This window comes from Toxorhynchites rutilus, chromosome 2 (assembly GCF_029784135.1).
Source record: "Toxorhynchites rutilus septentrionalis strain SRP chromosome 2, ASM2978413v1, whole genome shotgun sequence".
NCBI classification, from domain to species: Eukaryota; Metazoa; Arthropoda; class Insecta; order Diptera; family Culicidae; genus Toxorhynchites; species Toxorhynchites rutilus.
The window spans coordinates 345,289,563-345,307,758 of NC_073745.1; the positions used below are offsets into that span (position 1 = coordinate 345,289,563).

Consider the following 18,196-nt stretch of genomic DNA (forward strand, 5'->3'; position numbering starts at 1 on the left):
AACTATCCAACACAATAAACAAGTTTCCAATCTAATTTATTAACTTAAGAGAAAACCAATGAAAAGAATGTTTACCAAGTGTTTTGATTAGGCTTGTTCATGTTACCCACCACTAACCAAAGTACAACTGCGCTGCGCAAAGTACAGCGGTAAAACAGGTCTGTACAGGTACAGCGATTGTACCGAGTTGCTTGCATGGTTCTAGCGCTGTACATGGTGACAGACATACAATTTTCGAAGTACAACGCTAGTACAATTGTATGTCTGTCATAAGTATAAGTTACCGGTTATAACCGGTTAATAACCGGTTACATTCATTCAAAATCATGTTTTTTTTCAGTATAATATACTTGTCATCCATGACGACACCCGGGGCACCCGGGGCGGGAAAGTTGGTTTTTCACGCGATATGTAAATGATATTTTTAATGTATACATTGTATACATTGGTAAAATAAAAAAGAAAATATGTACCATCTTCAATCAATTCAACCATGTAAAGGATGATTAAAATTATGTTTCGGTCTGTTCGTCAAACCTATCGGTACATGGTTAGGTTACCTTAAATATTCCAGTCGATTTTTTCCATGTTCGATGTTTGGCATTGTTTGCCACTGTTGATAATTAAATAATGACAAACAAAATAGTGTTTGTAAATTTTAAACCAAACTTTATCTGTCAAAAAGTGTCGAATATTTGACAGATAAAGATTTTGTTTTGTTTGTAAACAAAACACTATACACTTGTGCCCAAGCTCGCTTGTGATCAGTCTGTCTCTTTCACGCTTCAATCAACTAATTCCCCTTATGCTTTCTTCCGTACTGTTTTCATATACCGTTCCCTGACCAACTTCTAGGCGCCTTGGTTTATGCATGAGCGTTTGAATCATCCCTCGACAAACTCGCCCCTTGGTCAAACGTCACTCAGCAGCCGCCTTACTTTAGTTAGAGCTCTAGTAGATATGCTGTCGTGCTCGAGAAATGTTATTATCGGGTAAAACTTGATAAATTTAGAGAAAAATACGTGAAAAACTCAAATTCGCGATGTTATTAATGATTTTGCAAATCAAGAAAAGGTTGTTTTCAAATGTATGAAGGAAACAGAGTCAGTGGAGCGAAATTTTAAGATGAACTGAAAAGGATCTTGTTTTGCTGTGATGCAGTTGTGAATCCTGCGAAAATCATTCAAAATGGATGACAATTCGGCTAAATATTAGTTTATCAATTGCTCTGACAACATATTATACCGATTTTCATATTCCTGCGTGCAAAAATAGACAGTATATTGTATTAATAACTTTCTGAAAAAGAATAACGGTATTGCTTGAAAATTCTGATGACATCGAGTTCACAATGAAATTTCCATTATAGTTGATGTTTCCTGGATGTAACATTTTGCACGTATTCTTCTAATAGTAATTCATCCAGCCAACAGTTTCGCCCAAAATAATTAGCTTTAATGCATATTTTTGGAAAAGTGCGTAACATCGGGTCACACGCGAAAAAAATCTAGCAGAAAACGCATACAGCTTGCGTTTAAATATGCAAAAACATTACTAACACAATCAAATTCGGCATTCTGTTGAGTGCGTAATCAGCTTGTAAATATTTACTTAAGACGGTTAGATCATTGCTATCAATTGTCAAAAAAAAATTGATCATTGAATGTTACGCTCTATCAATCTACTCAACTAAGCTTTTTTCCTCTCTTTCAGGACATAATGAAAGAATATCTATTTGCATGATACAATTCTGTGGAAGCTGTGGGTGGTGATGTGATAGTTCTGAGTATTAAGAATGAACAGTGCCCGATTTGTTATGCTCCCTGTGGAAGGATTGCTTTGAGAAATAGTGTAAAGCAAAGTGTGGACCTACAAAAACATTCCTTTCCCGTTTAAGTATCGTAGTAAAAACCGTTAGTTGCAGTTATATTTTCCGGAAGTGACCATTGTTTTAGTCGAAAATAAAAAACGAGGATGGCGTACCATAAACCAACAGATATAGATGGATTTGTCACTCAGATGGCGAAGGCAGACATGAGAATTAAAGCGCAATTAGCAGAAGATTTAGTGCTGTATTTGACTGATTCAGAGAATTCAATAGAATGTGTAGATCTCGGGCTTCTCATAGATGGATTGATACCATGGATGATTGGCAGCCACTTTAAGGTACATTTCATACACTCAGTTCAATGACCTTGACGAAAGTATATAAAATTATTGTATGAGACAATATGACTATGAATTTCATGCCTCAGTGAAGCCCATCCTGCAATCGATTTTTGCAAGCGGCCCTGTATCGAATCGTCACAGTGTTCTGACAGGTTTGAAACGGGATCACTTGGACAAATGATTCAAATTATGTGTTTGCCCGAAGAAAAAAATCACACAATCTTATGATTTATATTTTATTTGTAGATTGCTCAACGTGCTTTGGAGGCCTTTACCGAACTGATCGTTCGTCTGGGACAAGATTTCAACGCTTACACTTCAACAATTCTACCACACGTTGTAGATCGGCTTGGGGATAGCCGCGATACAGTGCGAGAGAAAGCACAATTATTACTGCACAAATTAATGGAATGCCGAGTAGTACCTCCACAAATGCTGCTAGACAAATTGATTGTCTGTTTCAAACATAAGAATGCGAAAATCAGAGAGGAATTTTTACAAACCATTATAAATGCTCTGAACGAGTATGGTACTCAATCATTGTCGGTAAAGACGTATATACAACCAATAGTGGTACTTCTAGGAGATCCAACTCCAACAGTACGAGATGCGGCAATTCAGACTCTAGTTGAGATTTACAAACACGTTGGGGATAAGTTACGGATCGATCTAAGAAAAAAAGAAGTTCCAGCAGCCAAGCTAACAATTTTGGAACAAAAATTTGATGAAGCTCGAAACGATGGTTTGCTTTTACCATCGGCATCGAATTCAGCTGTTAGTAATGATGATGTCGATACAGCTGTCGTTGCAAGGCCAACACGGTTGGTCAAACGTACCCCATCTGCAACTCCTCGCAAACCATTGTTCGATACCCAAGGATCTGGTGATTTACTGGCAGCAGGCGCCGTATCGTGGGAGATATTTGAAAATTCGTTTGAAAACGTTCCCCAGCTCACAATATTTTCACAGCGTGATATGGATGACCACATGAAATCTATTAATGTTTTAATCGGCGATAAAAACGTTGATTGGGAAAAGCGTGTGGATGCTCTGAAGAAAATTCGTTCACTCCTAATGATTAACGTGCAAAATTCGCCCACATTCACTCAGCAGCTAAAAGACTTATCTATTGCATTCCTTGATATATTAAAAGAACTCAGATCGCAAGTAATACGAGAAGCATGCATTACATTGGCATATATGTGCAAAGTATTAAAAAATCGAATGGATCAATTTGCCATTTACATTCTGCAAGAACTTATAAACCTGATTCAAAACTCGGCCAAGGTTATATCATCTGCAGGAACCATCGCTCTTAAATATGTTATAAAGTATATACACGCTCCGAAAATTGTGCCAATTATCACCCAGAATCTCATGCAGTCCAAATCTAAAGATATTCGTAGTACATTAAGTGAAATAATGAACCTTCTATTCGAAGAATGGCCTCCTAAGGCTCTGGAAAGAAATAATATGCTTTTGAAAGATGCCCTGCGAAAGGGTATTGCCGACGCTGACAGTGAAGCAAGAAGACATAGCCGATGGTAAATAAACATACTATTTTCAACATGAATAATAATCAACAATCAATTCAGAAATTTTGAATAAAAAACGCCTATCTATCAATTCACGGTGAATTGTTTCTAAGTTCTTACTTAGATTTCATCACATTTCATCGTATATACATCATGACAGGATCATATGATTTAGCATATAATGGGCTTGATCACGAACGTCACTTAACGGTGAAAACGAAATGATTTGTATGGAAGGTTATATGCACTTCATTTCGTTTTCACCGTGAAGCGACGTTAGTGATCAGACCCAATTTCTTATTTTTGTTTGATGAGAAGCAATTCACCGTTATAGTTGGGAGATTTGAAAACAATGTTTTCCTGATCATAATTGACAAAGCGTGTATATGATCAAGAACAATAATCGATTTTAATGATTTTCTTTTTACATAGTGCATTTTGGAATTTCCGAAGAATTTTTCCGGAGGTCGCTGACAGTCTTTATTCATCATTGGATCCGGCAACTCAACGTACTATGGAGAAAGATCGCGACAATATTGGAACTAATGGTACCAACTCTATGAGTGTTAGTCTGCGTGGCAGCAATACTAGTTTAAATTCTGTCCCTGGTGGGGTGATAAGTATGTGTTTTGTTGGTGTAACTTGTAAGGATGTTTAAGTTGACTGTGTTTGTCCAAAAACTAATCTGCTTCTAATTATTTGAAGAACGACATCATATTACATTCAGCTTATTCATCACTATTCATGATAGCATTTCATACTAAGCCCCGATTTATTTATCTATTTTGGCAACCACAACTTAACTAGAACGCAGACAATCTTCAGGACTCAGAAGTCCAGCATCTGCGCAAACTCCAGGTAATTCCATGTTTACTCTAAATTAATTTAACTAAACTTTTTTAGTTTTCAATCCGAGGAAACATGATATTCGTATAATTAATTACAGGACAATAAATTAGTCGAATGACATGTTTGCTCAAACGAAATAATCTTATTTCAGTTTTGTGATTCAAGCAGTGTTACGATCATTACTCTGCAGAGAAACGTTTAAATATTTTAGTCAGTTGTTTCGAACAAAATCCGATCCGTTTTTCACATGTTTTCTGAAATTGTTAAAGTTTAACTTAAAAGCAGTAAACACATTATAAGTTTTTGTGTTTCTTTATTTTCGAAAAATATCGCCTGTCATAATCATGACTTTCATTACATGTCTTACATTATTTCTGGATATTCCTCGTCTAATAATCCTCAACGTTGTTACCACATGTAGTAAGTGCGACTAGTGTTAGCACAGAGAATTTAACATCTGCCAATAGTGGTTCAAACCGGTTGCAGCGGACACCATCATTACCGCGGTCCTATTCGAGAAATCGTAGTGGAATACCTGTTGCATATAGAGAACAACCTCCAACGATGTCGATACGAGGTCATACTTTGTGTTTACTAATATTATCTAACGTATTTGTTTCCATGTATTTTCTGTAACATTATTGTTGAATCTAATAGGAGTTGTTTTGAAACGCACTTAAAATTTTGTTTCATTCTAATTGATCCAGCTGGTTTACGAAGTGTTTCTGCTGTTGATACTGCTGCCGCCCAAAGAGCGCGCGCAAGGGCACAATATTCTAACATGGCACGCATGAAAATCTCTTCAGGGACCGCATCTCTACGTGAGTATTGTATTGAGCATTGGATAGTATTGTTATCTTATAGTCGAAAGCTTAGCTAATGATGATTGCATTTAGTCAACAACTAATATGAAATTCAATTTTTTGCATGTGTTTTGCTAACATATTGTTCCCGATATTTCATTCCAACTATACTGCAGAAGGCCAATATGCTCAACAAGGTAAACACTATTGTCACAAATGAGAACAGACTTCGTAAAAATTTGGATCTTGTCAGCAATGTTATTTATGCTATTTCAACGATTCATAGCTAGACCAAAAAATTTAAAAAAGTCAATTTAATTGGGTATCTGTGACGTAACAAATATTCGTAAATATCTTGACTGAAGAAGCATCGAATTTACTGTTTCAAAATTATGCACATATCATGCAATTGTACTTTTTTCAGCACGTGCTAAAAAAATGACAACATCCACAGCAACACCGCAACAACCTCCAACACCAGAACGTAGAATTCGGTCAAGATCGGGCGTGTCACAATCTCAGCGTGAGTTTAATTTCCAATTCACAGAATAAAAGCTACATGTTGTTTATATTTTAGCTACATCTAGAAGTACGTCACCTTCCAATAAACTGCGTGATAATTTCGGCATTCCTTCTGTATATAAACAGACTGGAACTGTTCCCAAAAAATCATCGGGTATCCCTCGATCTCTAGCGAACTCTCGTGAAACGAGCCCAACAAGGTAAGTCATATTGTTGACAATTATTATATTGATACGAGAACTCAACTGATTTCATTTTATTTTTGGTTTGAATCAGTGTTTTATGTATTGGTTTTTGAGAGAATTTGGCGAGTAATTATGTTGAATCACAGAAATGTATAATTCACGCATAAAGATTTCATTTAAAGGAAGAAACAAACATTCAGATTACACTGATTCATTTTTAGTACTGGTAATACTGATGAAAGTAAATTAATTCACGAAGAGTGATTGAACTGAAGTATAAAACGCGCGTTAAGGAATAATGTGTTGAACAACTTCTTGTTTGCCAACATTGTATTGATTTATATTTGTTATTTCAATTGGAATTTCCAAAAATTTATAATCACTACCACATTGAAGTGCTACTAGTGCTTATAGTCGTTTCCTTTTCTCAACATTCCGAGTGTCTTTACAATAAGGCATATTTGGTTTAGCGTGATTTATATTTGTTATTTCAATTGGAATTTCCAAAAATTTATAATCACTACCACATTGAAGTGCTACTAGTGCTTATAGTCGTTTCCTTTTCTCAACATTCCGAGTGTCTTTACAATAAGGCATATTTGGTTTAGCTTTTTCTGTAGAATCAGGAAGTATTTATTCGTAAAATGATTAGTTTTTATGTATGTTATTTAGTATTAGCAGTATTGAAGGCGTGGCCGAGTGGTTAGCGTCAAACCTAACATGCCGGGGGTTCGGGTTCGATTCCCGTTCTGGTCGGGGAAATTTTTCTTCAAAGAAATTTCCTCTGACTTGCACTGTGGCGTATTCTAGAGCTTGCCACTCAGAATGCATTCAAGGCGTGTTATTTGGCATAGAAATCTCAACTAAGTACTAATGAAAATGACGCAAGTAATACTACGTTGAGACGGCGGAGTTCCTCTAGGAACGTTAGTGCCATATAAGAAGAAGAAGAAGTATTGAAGGCACAGCTGAAACAACCGAGAACAGAAAACAGATTAATGTTTTAACACTCCTTGTCGGGGTATAAACGTGGAGTGTGTGCGAGTTGTTGGTGGAGGAAAGGATTGGTGAAGTGCTACTGTTCAATTCGATTTATGTTGTAGCTTACGTTGTCGCAATGGTAACGCAGCTTGAATGCAGCACAGCTTCCAGTGTTCTCTCTTGCGGGTCTTGTGTTTGCATGTACATATAAATGTATCATATGTACATGCAGTCAAAGCATTTGCGTGGCAGTTTGGCCGATGTTGTGTTGAATTTAAGTTACGTCGTTCTTATGTTTGTTGTGAGTGCCGTGAACAATCATTGTTCGACCCTCATTCTTTTGGATTTGGGCGATTGGTACAAATTTGGTCCAATCTGCTACAATCTGTTTAATCTGATATGTCAGCAAAAAATGGTGAATTGGATATCTGATAGTTGATTACGTAATTGTGTGCATAGATGTTAACCCATAGATACCCTCCATCATCGGGTGTTGACATAAAGACGAAAAAGTTCGATTTTTTTTTGTAGAATTGAGAAGATCGCGATCCTATGAGTCAATCGTATGTTGTTAATTCGTTTAATAATAAGGATATTTTCCTGTTATCTTCTCAGGTAATTCATGATGCCGCGTGTTGTATATCTAAAAATTAGAAAGCTCGCGACCTGATGAATTACGAAATATATCTTTAGTTAATTTCATAGCAGAGATATTTCTCTTTCTTCTATTACTTTCTAAGGGCTTATTTATGCGTTGTCGGTTGCTCGGTGCTAGTTGAACGTCAAACGGGCAAATCAAATGTCAAATTTCTTTTAGTAGCCGAGTGATTGACAGCCTACAAGCGGCCCTTGAGATAAACCATGGATAGCCTCTGTAGAATATATAGATTTCTCTCGGTTATATTCTCAGGTTTCCCAAAGATTACGCGGAGAGTTATGTCGATGAAAGGTTGCCTAGAGATAATTCGTAGAGTTATTTTAATGAAAAGTACGTACGATAAATAATAGGAAACAAAGATTTCTCTCGCTTAACTACTCATGTTTCCCAGGGATAGCTCTCCGGCGTCGCGATTGGATTTGGATGAAGAGTACACGCGATAAATAATAAAATATATAGTCGGTCTAATTCATATTACAGGGTTTCCTTTTGAGGATACCTAAATACAATTTCTGCCGCGTGTCGTAACACAAGGTTCTAGGGTTTTCGATTCGTCGAGTGGTCGATAGTTCGCCTTTACATAATCACATCACTTACCACAGTGAATCCTGATTTTTACCTCTCCCTACTAACAACTATCCCTTCCTTGATAAACGCTAGGGAACCACGCTATAGAGGCGACCCTTCTGGCCTTCGGGCGGCGAATATCATACTAACATTCCTTACCTTCCCCTGGTGACTGTAAGGACGTGGCCGGCGTCGTTATTGACCATTTTAAGCTCGAATCACCGAAAATTGCACAACGAGAATGATTTACTAGTCCCAAGCGTCATTCTGTGTGTTCTTTGTGCAATTTGGTTGGTTCAGGTCAATCACGGAGAGCAACTACGAATTGTACAGTCTACCCAAGCTCAAGCTCAAGCTCAAGCTCCTTGTCGGGGTATAAACGTGTAAATTTTTATTTTTTAAAACCACTTATATTGGTAGCCTTCTTTTCAAGGACTAACCGTACTAATAGTCCAACATATGACAACACCAAACACGGTTTTTTTTCACAACATTACAGTCCACATCGGATATACATTAAACACTCTATTTACATTAACATAATACATAACATAACATTAAAAACAATAATTATTTTGCAGCCGGTATTTAGGATTCCATCCGATCGGGAGAAACGGGTCCAACCACACACTTCAATGATGATGGCTTATTCTCTTCCTAAAGATGATTCGTTCTTCGTCGAGTGGAGTGACGTTGCCTCTTCTCACGATGTAGATAATGATTGCCTCCGAAATAATTGCTCTTGTTTACATTCTCCTGATTACTTTCGAACTCATGCAAGAGAAGAGCACAGCTTCCTTCCAAGTAGGCTGTAGCCTAGGGCTATTTCCAGATATCCTCACCCACCCAGAAATAGCGTGGATTTCTGAAAAGACATAAATATCCTCTTCGACCATATGGGAGCGGGAACGGATAGGTAGATGATAGTATGCTCGAAATTGGATAATTCTCAATAATTTTCTTCATTGAATTCTGGCAAAAAAACAAATCTTTTCGATGGGTCTTAGAAGCGAACCCATAGCTGTTTTCAACGTTACTACACGCACTATTCCATCGCTTCCCGGGTGAATCTCCTCGATTCTTCCCATCTTCCAGCGCAATGGAGGCAGATTATCTTCCTTGATGATGACCAGTTTGCCAGTTTGAATGGGTATCGGTGGTTTCCAGCGTTTCGAACGTCCTTGCAGTTGACACAAATACTCTCCTTGCCATCTCTTCCAGAAATTTTGTAACATTTGTTGAATAAGTTGCCAATGGTGCAGCCGATTGCTTGGAATCGCCAATAAATCAGGTTCTGGTAAATCTTGCAGTGAAGAACCAATTAGGAAATGCGCAGGAGTCAGCGGTTGCAAATCATACGGATCATTCGAAATAGGAGTTATTGGTCTGGAGTTAAGACAAGTTTCTACTTGTGCCAGTAATGTCGTCATGTCTTCTATCGACACTGGATTTTCTCCAATCACTCTCAAAGGTGATGTTTCGCTGATCGTACAGCTGCCTTCCAAAGTCCTCCAAAGTGTGGGGCACTAGGGGGGTTGAAGTGCCACTGAACGCCTTCATCTGCACACATTCTTGATATCTTGTCACTATGCTGTCCGAGTATATATCGGTGCACTTTCCTCTTCGCGCCATAAATCTTCGTAAGGCTTGTATGAATCGATCTGTAGATAAATCACTCACTGGTTCTAAATGTACCGCCTTAGTGCACATGCATACAAATAACGAAACGTAAGCCTTGACTTCTGTACGACGAGGCCCGGGTCTTATGTAAACTGCTCCAAAATAATCAATACCGGTTTTTGAAAATGGTCTGGATATGGTTACACGAGCGGCTGGTAAATCACCCATAAATTGCTGTATTAGTGATGGTTTCGAACGAAAACATTTGATACATTGATGCACAATTTGTTTGGCAGTACTCCGTCCACCTAGCGGCCAGAAACGAAGTCTAACAGTGTTCAATAAAAGTTGTGGCCCTGCGTGGAGCAGACGTACATGATAATGTTTCAATAGCATTCGCGTGAAGCGATGACGGGCTGGTAACACCATTGGATGTTTAGTATCATCGCACCCGGCAGCATTCCACAACCGTCCACCAACTCTCAAAACTTGATCCTTGGATACATATGGATTGAACCACCGGAGCGGAGAATTTCGGGGTACCGAATCATTCTTCAATAATGCCTTCCATTCTTCAACGAAACATTCCTTTTGCACACAACGTACTAATATTCGTTCAGCGCGATGAAGCTCATCAGTTGTGATAAACCCAGTTCTTTTATCCGGAGATTTTATCAGATACTCCATTAGACGCAACCAAACAACTGTGCGCCGAAGTAAATTCGAGTACGATGAAAATTTTTCTAAATACCACTCGTTGAATTCGGCCGTGGGTGAAGTTGTTGTAGGAGCCGCGATTACCAAATGTCGTCGTTCATCTTCCGCTTCATCATGCTGGGTAAAACCTATAGAAGGCCATTTGATCGATGTTTCAGCTAACCAATGAGGTCCATGCCACCAAATTTCATTTTGCTGGATGTCGTTTGGGAAGATTCCTCTCGATATCATATCTGCTGGATTCTGAATTCCGGAAACATGCCTCCATTCAAATCTTTCTGTGATATTCTGGATCTTGGCTACTCTATTGGCAACATACGTGGTCCAAGTCGTGGGAACTGATTGGATCCACCGTAGCACACATGTTGCGTCAGGCCAAAAATATGTCGGTACATTCAAATGAGTAGCTCGCAGGGACTTCTTGAATAATTGGGCGGTTAGTAGAGCTCCAGAAAGTTCCAACCGAGGTATAGATTGTGTTTTCAGTGGAGAAACCTTTGATTTCGACGTCAACAGTCGCAAAATTATCTTCCCTTCGGAATTCTCGCTACGCACATATATGCAGCCACCATAGGCCTCCACTGAAGCATCTGAGAAACATTGGAGCTGTACCGAAGCTGCTCCTGGAATAATGACACAGCGATCTATCCGTATGTTGTTCATACTGTGAAGCTGCTAAAATTTGCGCCAGCTCTCACCCACCATTGAAGGTAGTGGCTGATCCCAATCAAAACTGTGATTATTATTGCAGCGCAATGTCCATATTTGCTGCATAAATTCCTTTGCTGTTGTTATGACCGCTCCAATCAGACCTAGTGGATCGAACAGCGTAGCTATGATGGATAACACTTGTCGTTTGGTGATAGGTTTAGTTTTGTCCAGTGGGGAAATATTGAACGATACCATGAATTCATCCCTTTGGGGCGACCAATTCAACCCTAAGGTTTTCACCATCGAATCAGGGCTGATATTAATTCCAAAACATTGCTAGACTTTCTTCAGAAATTCCGTGTAGAGCTTCACGCCAATTTGAAGCCCATTTTCGAAGCCTGAATTCTCCCCTTTTTAACATCTCGTTCAACTGGGTCTGAAGCTCCAACGCCTCCTCCTTTGTATTTGCACCCATTATCACGTCGTCCATATATATATATCTTTATCCACTGCTTTGGCTGCTAGGGGGAGGGGTTTTTTCTCTCACCCATTGCCAGTAGTTTGAGCGTTCGAGTTGCTAAAAATGGTGCTGGCTTTGTTCCGTAAGTGACTGTATTAAGTTCGAAGGTATCAACTTCCTGATTTGGCGAAGGGCGCCAAAGTATGGACTGATAGTGCCGGTCCTCGTATCGAACTAGAATCTGTCGAAACATCTTCTCGACATCAGCAACGAGCATAATTTGCTTGATTCTACAGCGAAGAACTATCGAACGTAAGTCATCCTGAATAACCGGTCCCACCAATAATCCATCGTTTAGAGCTACTCCCGAGGATGTTTTGCATGACGCATCAAATACTACTCGAATTTTTGTTGTGGTACTAGTCTCCTTGACTACTGGATGGTGTGGTAGATAGCATCGTTCGGTTAAGTCTTGATCAGCTTCAGTAATCTTTTGCATGTGACCTAGCTGCATATATTCCTCCATGAACAGCACGTACTGTTCCCTTACATTTACGTCCCTTGCAAGTCTCCTTTCGGTTGACAGTAGACGCCTTAATGCGATGTCCCTTGATTTGCCCAATCTTCGCACAACGTCCTCCTTCATTGGTAGAGCTACAGTGTAACGTCCGCTGGATTCACGATTTACAAAATGCATGAAATGCGATTCACATTGAGTCTCCTCTGGCGAATAAAGGTTGACTGGGTTGACCTCCTTACAGGACCAAAATTTTGTTATCAAATCCTCCAATTTCTCGGAAGCGGATACGTTGCAACTCATTTTTGTCGATTGATCCGTCATTGATTGTCCTCCACACACAACCCATCCAAATACTATGCCTTTCAGGAAAGGCATTTCTCCTCCGAGTGAAATCTTTCTTCCGGTTTCGAAGAATTCAAAGAACGACTCAATACCAAGAACCATATCTACTTCCTGAGAGACACAGAATGAAGGGTCCGCTAGCTCTATTTCTTCGGGAAATTTCCAACCATCGGTGTTCACGGTTCTAGTTGGCAAATTAGCTGTTACCTTCGGAAGTACGAGAAATTTCATGCTTCATGCGTAGTTCGCCACACGTGAGCGTACCACTGCCCTTATTCTTTGTTGGACCCTTGACGATGCCTGTCCAATTCCAACGATAGCAATATCCACTTTCTCTCGATATACCTACAGATGCTGACTCAACCGTTCGGTAATGAATTTGCTTTCTGACCCTGAATCTAGGAGAGCACGTGCAGGATAGCGATTACCAAAGTCATCCTCTACAATGACCACCGCAGTGGCGAGAAGAACTTGAGATGTATAACGCAAAGCTGCACCCGATACTTGGAGATTGCTCACTGTCTTACTGGATACCGGAGTTGGACTTTCCCTTGAATCCTTGGAAGTAGATGCGGTGGATGCATCCTTGTATTCCATCGGTTTCACAATCTGATCTATGAATATCAGATAGCGATTCTTTAGAGAGCGTGGGCAACATAAACAGTGATTGTACTTGACGTTTCTTCAGCTGCTTCCTATTGTTGTAGCGAGTCATCAACATCTCCCAAGCTACCAAGTAATTGTCTTTTGTTATGGGTAGTGGATCAATCAGAGTCTTCGGTTCACCTTGGAGACATCCCTTTAAATAGTGAAACTTCTCTACCTCTGGTAAGTCTCCTTTCCAATAGGTAAAAAGGTCCCGAAAACTTAACCATTCATCTATGTCTCCACTGAAAGATTGCAGCTTAATCTGGGGTAACCGAACATGGCTCTTCGTCGAGTGGAGTGACGTAGCCTCTTCTCACGATGTAGATAATGATTGTCTCCGAAATAATTGCTCTTGTTTACATCCTCCTGATTACTTTCGAACTCATGCAAGAGAAGAGCACAGCTTCCTTCCAAGTCAGGACTGTAGCCTAGGGCTATTTCCAGACACTCCTCAAAAAATACAACTTTCTGTTACACTATACCTTATCAATGCAACGTTTAGGATATGTAGAATTAGCATAAGATCACATATTGAAACATTTAATCACTTTTACAACATTCATGCAGACTGTGTACCAACAACATAAAAAATGCATGTGTTTTGGTAGCAGCGATGGATGTTAAAATATGATTGTTATACGAGTTCCCAAAAAATTATGGAATACCGTGAGGTTATTGCTAGTTTACGTTAACTGTTGTACAGTGGTTTCTAAAAACTCTTCCAACTTTATTCCATAGGACAACACAATTTGGATCTCTCCGTCGTAATGTTTATGGTACTAATAGTCCCAGACGACCCCCTGTGAACCCTGGAAGACCGGTATTAGCTCAAAAAATATTACAACAGAGCAGAGAGGCTGAAAATGCTTTAGCCGATGCTCTCTCGCCAGAAGACCACGAATTATCATCGGACTTCAATCGTTTAGGACTACACAGGAAAATATCACGTGATGAATCAGATGAAAGTGAGGCATCTTCTGTTTGTTCAGAGCGTAGTTTCGACTCATATAGAAGAGGGAATGATGTACGTTATATATTTATATATTACAGTCTTCATATAATATTGTGCGAAATATTTTCAGTCATTTTCGTGGAATGGATCCAGAACTCGTCTCGACAGTTCACGACAGGCAATCGAGGATATTGAAACTATAATTCAATTTTGTGCTTCTACACACTGGTCGGAGCGGAAGGATGGACTTATCAATTTGACACAATATCTCAGTGATGGGAAAATGTTAACTTCACAACAATTACAGGTACGACATTTCGATTTATTTTTCGTTATATGGATAAATATGACAATATTTTATTTTAGTGTGTACTGGAATTGTTTCGCAAAATGTTTATGGATCCTCATATCAAAGTGTATGCTTTGTTTTTGGATACCGTGAATGAACTCATTCTGTCCCACTCGAACGATCTACATGATTGGCTTTTCATTTTGTTGACGAGACTTTTCCAAAAGTTGGGTGGAGATCTACTTGGTTCCATGCATGGCAAAATTTGGAAAACACTACAGCTGATCTATGAGTATTTCCCAGCAGATCTTCAGATGCAATGTGTCTTCAGGTAATCAAAGCACAACTGTTCTGAGGAATTGATCATTCTTTTCATATTTTTTTCTCAACAGAATTCTTATTGACGCTGCTCAGACACCAAATACTAAAACACGCCAGGCAACGTTAAAGTTTTTGACAACGCTTGCAACGACTTATTGCACTGCTGCACAATTTGTGATACATAGCCAAATCCAACAGTTGGTTGATCGAGCAATATTGAAAATCATTCAAACGGCTCTCGATCAAAAAAGCCTTGAATTAAAATCTCAGGCACGATCCTGCATAGTCGCGTTGTACAACTGCAATCCATCACAAGTACGTCTGGAAAAAACCTTTCGAAGACTAGTTCCATGTATATTTGATGTCTGGTTCGTTGCAATCTTTTTCAGATGACGATTACGTTAGCAAATCTTCCAAAACAATATCAAGATACAGCAAAAGCAATCATTCAACAACATATGAGACGAAGTACCTCAGGTAGGTGGAAAAGGGATTTGTATTTGGTTATACCATAGTAGAATACTGAATTTCTAGATGATTAGCGTAGAATAAGTAGTTTATAGGTAAACTTGAATCTTCGCTTGATTTTTAGGAACAGATAGCCCTTCATCACCATTATCGTCTTCAAGTCCTAAGCCATTGCTAAGTCCTCAGCAAGGACCATATAGTTTACAAAATGTTACTAGTAAGTAGTTTTTTTCTGTAGAGTAACCATACTAAAATAGAAAGAATAAACTAAATAAATATGACTTAAAATTATTAATACGATACACTCTATCGGATCCAGTACCACGATCGCGTCAAACCTCTATGGAAGTAACGGATTCTATGAATACAGAAGAGATTTATAAGAATCTTCGAAAGACAACAGCCGAAATACAAAACTACAGCTTCGAAACAAAATTGGATCGAGATGCAAATAGCAAAGATTCAGGTATAAGCCAAATGGGAGAAATACAAATGCAAAACATCGATGCTTACTCGTTAGCTCCTAATGGACTCAACGGTCACCTGGGGTAGGTTTAGTTTTATATGTATCTCTAGTTTTAATACACATCTTATGCGTATTATGTATTGGGCAGTTTGGAGAAGGATGATTCATGTAATGGGTCGAAAACACAGTCTGCCACTACTACCGAATCAAACACACCTGAAAACACGGTACGACTCGATGGAATTGATATAGGACACAAAAGTCTTGCCCAGCAACAACGACATCATAGTTATACCTACATGGATACTGGAGAACTGATAGTCGAGAGTAAGAGAACGCATTTTGCAGTTGTGATACTGCCTCTAGAGATGTGTTTTTTACAGGTGGCATCAAAGAAAATGATATCATAAAAGTGGCGATAGTGTTATCTCATGACACGAATCCTGAAAAAATAGTACAAGTACTGGAAAACCTGCAAACATGTATTAGGTACGGCAATTGCGAGCTACCCATCAAAAATTTCAAGTAAGATTCTGAACACAGCAGCTTTTGATCGATTCTTTAGAGATTATTCATTACAGAGCCATTATGAAAATGTTGCTAAATTTAATGGAATCACAGAACAACACGGTTTTGATTGCAGCTCTACATACGCTAGGTCGAATCGTGCGCAGCTCGGAAATGAAATCATGTTGGAGCAATTTTCTGGAGCTCATACTACTAAAAATTATCGACTGCTATAAAATCAGTAAAGAGGTTCATTTCAATTTGTTTCGCATTCACAGTACTTCAACTTACTGTCATATTTTCATAGGTGTCCCGTGAGATTGATATAATCGTAGTAAAAATAGCAAATATTTTACCACTCGATGTTTCTGTAAATATTCTGAACCCAGTAATTGCAACTGGTGACTTTCCTGCAAATCTATGCGCACTTAAAATTTTAACAGAATTAGCGCACAAGCAAGGAAAAGATTTAACGGATATTCACTTAGATAACATTATGCCAAACATAGCTAGAGTATGTACCAATATATAACCTTTTTTAAGCGGATGTATTGTAACTGATTTTTATTAAAGCTTGCAGATGACAGTCAATCGATGGTTAGAAAAGCTGCTGTTTTTTGTATGGTTAAACTGTACATCGTTATGGGCGAGGAAAAAGTAAAACCGAAATTTGCCCTTCTCAATGCGAGTAAAATAAGGTGAGTTTAAACTTGTTTATCCTTTATTCTGTTTCATTTGTTCTTATTTTTTTCTTTAAGGTTACTGAACGTTTACATCGCGAAATCATTAGGCAGCAATAGTAAGGGACCGACGTCATGATCTAAGAATGCCATGTGATTGTTATTCAAAGGACGCAAGTTTGCTAAACTGCTGTGTAAATTTGGTAGAAATATTTCGGTTATTTATGAATAATATTTATTGGTGATCATTCGTATTTAATTGCAATTTGGTTTATTTTTGCCTTCGAGCTTAGAAAGCTTGCGATATATTTCAGTAACAACCTAACGTGAACGTAATTATATTGGAATTTTATTAATACAATATGACTAAACAAGCTCCAAATTTTATTACTGTTTCTACACAATTGGTTACAAAGATTGGAATTTCCAAGTCAGCTTATTACATGTTTGAATGTTATTTGTTCAACGAAATGCTTATGACTATATACAAATAATTATAATGAAGCTTAATCACCCTAATTACATTGAGTATGCTATTGCTTCTACGAAACCGGTCATTTTGAAAACGAAAATGTAAAGACAATTTCGATTTTATACATGTTTTTATTACTATCGTAAACATCTCGTTGCTATTGATAGGAACAACAGAAAAAAATTATTAGTATATTTTAATAATATAATTGTTAATAACAATGATACACGCAAAATCAATCATGATAATTTATGTTAGACTGCTGTCGGTAGCCGGATTGGCTTCCTAACTCTTTTACAATTATTAAGTTCACTGATTGTTGCCGAATTTTCATAAATCTTTTTCTTTGTAATGCAGATGAAGTAGCTTTGGTTCATGAATATAATTTCCGACGGCTATCCGACATTTCTAGTCGCCTGTCAATAAGGCATTATTAACTATACTAAAAATAAAGGATACTAAAATGAAGTTATTAAAGTAAGTGTTTCATTTTCTGTCAAATTTATCCATTATTCCTTTTCAACCCCCACTCCTGAAATAGATGATACACAATACACCCATATTGGCCGCAAAGTGAAAAGCCGTAGAAGGAATCAATTATTCTAATACAAATTCAATCAGATTGTTAGAGACGAATGAACTCTCAGAGTTTAAAGTCTCTCTAATTCAATACCTTCCTTCCTTCCTTCAGATCGTTTCCAAACTTGTTAAATATGTAACATGGTTTATTATTCAAAATGCCTTTTATCTTTTTATTTTTATTTCATTTGAGTCAAAAATCAAATTCATTAAAATTTGTTTCATTTAAATCAAA

At 38.1% G+C, this 18,196-nt stretch overlaps 1 protein-coding gene across 11 annotated transcripts; it reads left to right on the plus strand.

The window, feature by feature from the left end:
* The first annotated feature begins 932 nt into the window (after window positions 1–932).
* On the plus strand, window positions 933–17,859 carry LOC129767939 (CLIP-associating protein). 11 transcript variants are annotated; one of them, XM_055769242.1, is made up of 23 exons: window positions 933–992; window positions 1,714–2,166; window positions 2,416–3,713; window positions 4,137–4,324; window positions 4,512–4,562; window positions 4,975–5,130; window positions 5,261–5,374; window positions 5,533–5,553; window positions 5,781–5,879; window positions 5,934–6,078; window positions 13,966–14,251; window positions 14,310–14,486; window positions 14,546–14,799; window positions 14,861–15,104; window positions 15,179–15,266; window positions 15,382–15,474; window positions 15,577–15,805; window positions 15,872–16,050; window positions 16,107–16,248; window positions 16,305–16,479; window positions 16,538–16,744; window positions 16,804–16,928; window positions 16,989–17,859. In XM_055769242.1, exons 2-23 carry the CDS (start codon window positions 1,975–1,977, stop codon window positions 17,047–17,049), a joined length of 4,524 nt encoding a protein of 1,507 aa, XP_055625217.1. In that variant the 5' UTR covers window positions 933–992; window positions 1,714–1,974; the 3' UTR covers window positions 17,050–17,859. The 11 variants fall into 11 exon arrangements, with proteins under 11 accessions (XP_055625217.1, XP_055625221.1, XP_055625220.1 ...); XM_055769244.1 differs by having other exon boundaries at window positions 982–1,074; XM_055769243.1 differs by lacking the exon at window positions 933–992 and adding an exon at window positions 1,349–1,619.
* The last annotated feature ends 337 nt before the right edge of the window (window positions 17,860–18,196 follow it).